Source organism: Octopus bimaculoides, chromosome 10 (assembly GCF_001194135.2).
Source record: "Octopus bimaculoides isolate UCB-OBI-ISO-001 chromosome 10, ASM119413v2, whole genome shotgun sequence".
Lineage (NCBI taxonomy): Eukaryota > Metazoa > Mollusca > Cephalopoda > Octopoda > Octopodidae > Octopus > Octopus bimaculoides.
Window position 1 is genome coordinate 24816104 of NC_068990.1, and position 5073 is coordinate 24821176.

A 5073-nucleotide genomic window follows, 5' to 3' on the forward strand; every position below is an offset into this window, starting at 1 on the left:
TGAATTATTTATACAGAATCCGTAGATAACAGTTTTGTAGCTCAGTGAATCGAATGTTAAAATTTAAGCCTCAAAGTGAGTCGTCTCTTTATGAATTTAGCACTTGCCAACCGAGTATAGAATGTTTACAGACGCCTTTGATTGGTTGCGTTCCTCTATTTTCCATGACTAGTTAAAACAAATTGTCGAGCGTTACTGTTGACTGTTGTATGCGGTCGAAACAGCTGGGAGAACTGGAAACACTTGAAGTTGTGTGTTCAGTGCCACATGTTATCTACACCCACCTCTAAATAACAGATGAACGACTTGTGTCCCAATCCAACGAATATTGTAAAATAGAGTGGTATGAGTTCCTATCAGATTCGCTCATTGTGAAAATTCGTGGGAGCTTCTATATAATTGTTCCCCCTGCCAGAAGTAGCAATGAAATCGTCCTCAGATCACCCCACAAAAATCACGCTAGACGAACTGTGCACGTTAGACAAAGTGGTCCCGATTGCACTCTGTCTGAATAAAAAAGAGGGGACAATCACAGCTTAAGTGCTTTTACCATAAATCCGCTCAGTTAGGAATAATCTGGTGCAACTGTAGAAGTTCTATGTGAAGGTGAGGTACTCAGTGACACTTTTAACGATCTATGTTTAATATAGATAGACCTATAATTGGATAAAATGCAGATGATACCTCCAATCCCTACAATAAAAAAGAACCAACTCCCTTATCCAAAATTTGTAACCTAAAGAGGCCGTAAGTGCACAGCTACGTATGTTTCAACAGATAGATAACCTTACCGTACCTATCACTTCTCTATGTAAGAATGGCCGTCGACTTCTCTGTATCAAGCACTTCCGCTCTTTGACGCGTTTATTTAAAATCCTCCGAAGCACACTTACAACCTCTTTACCAAGTAATTGGAAGAGGTTGATGGTTTAGTCGCCAACCACATGACTATCACACACATTATACTGGATTACATGTTACTGGTAGAGGATATAACTGCACCTGGCCACAATAGCCTAACGGAGACAAAAACCAGGAAATTAGCAGGAAAACTAGACCGCTGGAGCACAATGCTTACCTATTTAGTTTCTCACTTCTACGTACTAAGTGCAACCCCTCTGATTTATGTTCGCAATGCATCGACAACGTACAAGTCTTTTATTGGAGTTGATTCAATTAAAAACAAAACTCCCTAACAAATGCTTGGTGATGTGCCAATAAAAGGAATCAATATTCCTGACTAAAATCAACAAAACACCTTTAAATATATATATATATATATATATATATGTATATATATATATATGTGTATGTATGTATGTATGTATGTATGTATGCATGTATGTATGCATGTATGTATGTATGTATGTATGTATGTTTGTAAGTATGTATGCATTATGTACGTGTATATAAGTATGTATGTATGTATATGTATATATATATGTATATATATATATATATATATATATATATATGTCTATGTATGTATATATACATATATATATATATGTGTGTGTGTGTGTGTGTGTGTGTGTGTGTGGAGGACCAACTGGGTGTTTATAAGACCTTTATTTCGAGCATGGAAAATGAAAGGGCAAGTCTTTTCTTTCTGGATGCTACAGGTAGAACTGGCAAGACATTTGTCATCTACCTTCTTCTGGCTAAGCTGTGCCAAATGAAACACATTACCATAGCTGTGGCGTCAAGTGGAACAGCTGCAACTCTGCTAAGTGGTGGCCGCACAGCCCATTCTTGTTTCAAGCTTCCTTTAGACCTGTCCAAGAAAGAGAAGGCAAACTGCAACCTCAGTCATGGTTTTATAAAAAACAAACTTCTGGGTGAGACGACAATGAGCCATAAGGTTTCCTTTGAAGCTTTTGACATGGCGCTTCAGGATCTGAGATACAACACTAGGCTCATGAGAAGGGCGACAGTCTTGCTTGCAGGAAACTTTAGACAAACCCTTCCCGTAGCTCCAAAGGGAACAAGAGTTGATGAAGTAAACGCCATCTTAAAGTCGTTCTACCTATTGAGCAGTGTGCAAAAGCTGAGACTCACAACCAACATGAGACTGCAGCTCAGTGGTGATGATGCAGACAAAACTCTTTCAAAGCAACTGTTGGACGTCCGAAATGGCACTTCGATTGGCGAAAAGGATGGCCGGGTAAGCTTGCCTTTTGGACATATAGTATCTGACTTAAAGGACCTAATGAATAAGGTTCTTCCTAACCTGAGGAATCGGTTTACAGACCATAACTGAATGAAAAACTGTGCCATTTTAGCTCTACCCGACCCCCCACCTCACAACTTGCACCTCAAGATTGGGGCTCCAATTATGCTGCTTCGAAACCTCGATCCACCGAAGCTTTGCAATGAAACCCGACTTATAATAAAGAAGATTATGCTATCAGTCTTGGAGATAACAATTTTGACTGGTAAAGCAAGCGGTGAGCCTGTATTCATTCCTAGAATTCCACTTATTCCCTCTGATATGCCTTTCCAGTACAAGCGCTTGCAATTCCCGTTGAAACTGAGCTTTGTAATAAGCATTAACAAGGCCCAGGGGCAGTCCGTGGATGTGGCAGTTCTGAATCTTGCGGAACCAGTTTTCTCCCATGGCCAACTTTATGTGGGATGCTCAAGTGTTGGTAATCTTAATCATTTGTTTATTTATGCCCCGCAAGGAAAGACCAAAAATGTTGTTTATCAAGAAGCTCTACAAACTTAATAAAATTCACCGAATGATCAGGTATTTATTATTTAACTGTAATATTTTTAAGTGTCGTAAATGTATTGATAATATGCATGTTATTTTATTTTTTAATCTCGATGCAAATTTATTTGTATATCTACTGTAAAACTAAACATCAGACTGTTTCTACATTCATTGTAAACCTATTTCAACACTAACGCCCCTAAGGGTAATATCCCCTGCGAACGCACAAAAGCCCTTTTCAGAGTTATTTACTTTGAATTAGCCTATTATTAAGTAACATGCTTCACGATTTTGGTATACATACCTTACTGGTATTTCCTCCTAAGTTCTATATACTCTGGGAACGCATTAAAGCCCTTTTCGGGGCTACTTTATTTGAATTCTTACTATCGGGTAACAAATTTCGTGTTATTACATAACTGACTTCATGATTTGAATATTCATAACTTATTGGGATTTCCTAAAAACAAGATCCTGTGTAACACAGTTCAGTATATTCTCTGTAAATGCACAAAAACCGTTTTGAGGGCTACATACTTTGTATTATTTTTATTGGATTAGCGAAACAATTATGAGAACGGATCCAAGGGATAAACCCCGCTTTTCCGGGAATAGCCTGGTACGTCAGCTAGTATATATATGTATGTATATGTGTGTGTGCGCGTGCGTGCGTGCGTATGTGGTGTATGTATGTATGTATTTATATATAACGATGTTGTATACCCAAGAAGTAAATAGAAACCTCTACCCGTAATTTACTATGAACTATACTTCGTACAAAGTCTTCAGTTTTATACTATGCTTCTTTGGTTAGAAAATGCTTGAATGATAAACTAGATAGACAGACTGACAGACATAGAACGAGAGAAAGAGAAAGAGAAAGAGAAAGGGAAAGGGAGAGGGTTTAACAAGTTATCCGGAACGACTCAGAACATTTCCTGTCTCCACCTACACCACTTCATAGAAGCATATTTAAATGAACTTCCTGTGTACGAAAGTGACTAGCGATCAATAAAAGACCGTCCATGAGTTTAATGTAGTGTTAACTGCAATGAATCGCCTGCAGTTGAGGAAAATGCAGACGATATATTCAAGCATCTCGCCAACGACGACAAGAACTAAAGTTAACTCCACCATTCTAAACAATATATCGAAACAAATTTGTGTTTGTTGAAAAGAAATTATCGTTGACATTTTAAAATGGATGTTAAAAATATAAAAGTGTAACACTGTGTCTACGTATGAAAATAAACATTGCAGTTCAGTAGTAGCCAATTTCCTAATTTGACGCGGTCGATATCAATATCCGCAGAAACGGTGCTGTAGCAAAATGTGTCTGCTGTAGAAAGAATACAGCAGATCACGTTAAAGTGTGTGTGTGTTGAGTTTTATTTAATTTATATATTTCACCGGTAAAGTTCACATCGACTTTTATTTATGAATATCGTAAAATCCGCTACCTGTAGATTAGATGCAGGAGATCGCCTGCAGAGGTAAAAATTATTTTGTATGAGAATTGTTTGATATAAATGGATATAATTAAGCATATTTGTGGCATAAGAAATTTGTTTATTCTCTGTCATATGTATGTATGTATGTATGGATGGATGGGTGCATGCATGCATATATGGATATATATATGTATATAAGTATGTATGTATGTATGAATGCATGTATGTATGTGTGTATGTATGTATGTTATGTATGCATACATATATATATATATATATATATATATATATATATTTGAAAAGATTTGTAAAAGTACTACACGAGTAAGTAGATATTGAAAATGAATAAAAATGAAAATGCCGCTTTTTAAAAACATTTTTGGGGTGTTTTAATTAATTTACATGTTTCGGTTTTTTGAAAAACCTTAGCAAAAATGAATATAAAATATGTGAGAAGAGAAAAAGGCTATTAATAAAATAAAATTGAGATTAAAATTAAGAATGACATTCATAGTTTATTGTTATTTCTTGCATGCGCACGTGGTCCTATCCATATATATATATACGGATATACGCATATATTTATATATTATTTATATTATTATATGATCGAACGCCCTTTTCCAAGTAAGTTTTATCTATCTATCTATCTATATATATATATATATATATATATATTGAAAATAGGGAAGGCCGGTTTATGGGATTACCTTAGGTTTCTCGTCCATAGAGGTATTCCCATAAACCGGCTTTCCCCATTTTTAATACATACTGCTCTATCTCTTAAGGTGTGCTTCTTCTTTCGGATTTATGATTTTTACAGACGATATATATATATAATTATACACACACACACATATATATATTTACAGATACAGACAGACAGACAGACTGACAGACAGACAG

At 36.0% G+C, this 5073-nt stretch overlaps 1 protein-coding gene across 1 annotated transcript; it reads left to right on the forward strand.

The window, feature by feature from the left end:
- The first annotated feature begins 1579 nt into the window (after window positions 1-1579).
- Window positions 1580-2260, forward strand: LOC106879114 (uncharacterized). Its single transcript, XM_014928553.1, has one exon. The coding sequence runs from the start codon at window positions 1580-1582 to the stop codon at window positions 2258-2260; it is 681 nt and encodes a 226-aa protein (XP_014784039.1).
- Window positions 2261-5073: the final 2813 nt, after the last annotated feature.

What these genes read in the sequence shown, in the direction of transcription:
- LOC106879114 (XM_014928553.1), top strand. Translation starts at nt 1,580, where the DNA reads ATGGAAAATGAAAGGGCAAGTCTTTTCTTTCTGGATGCTACAGGTAGA.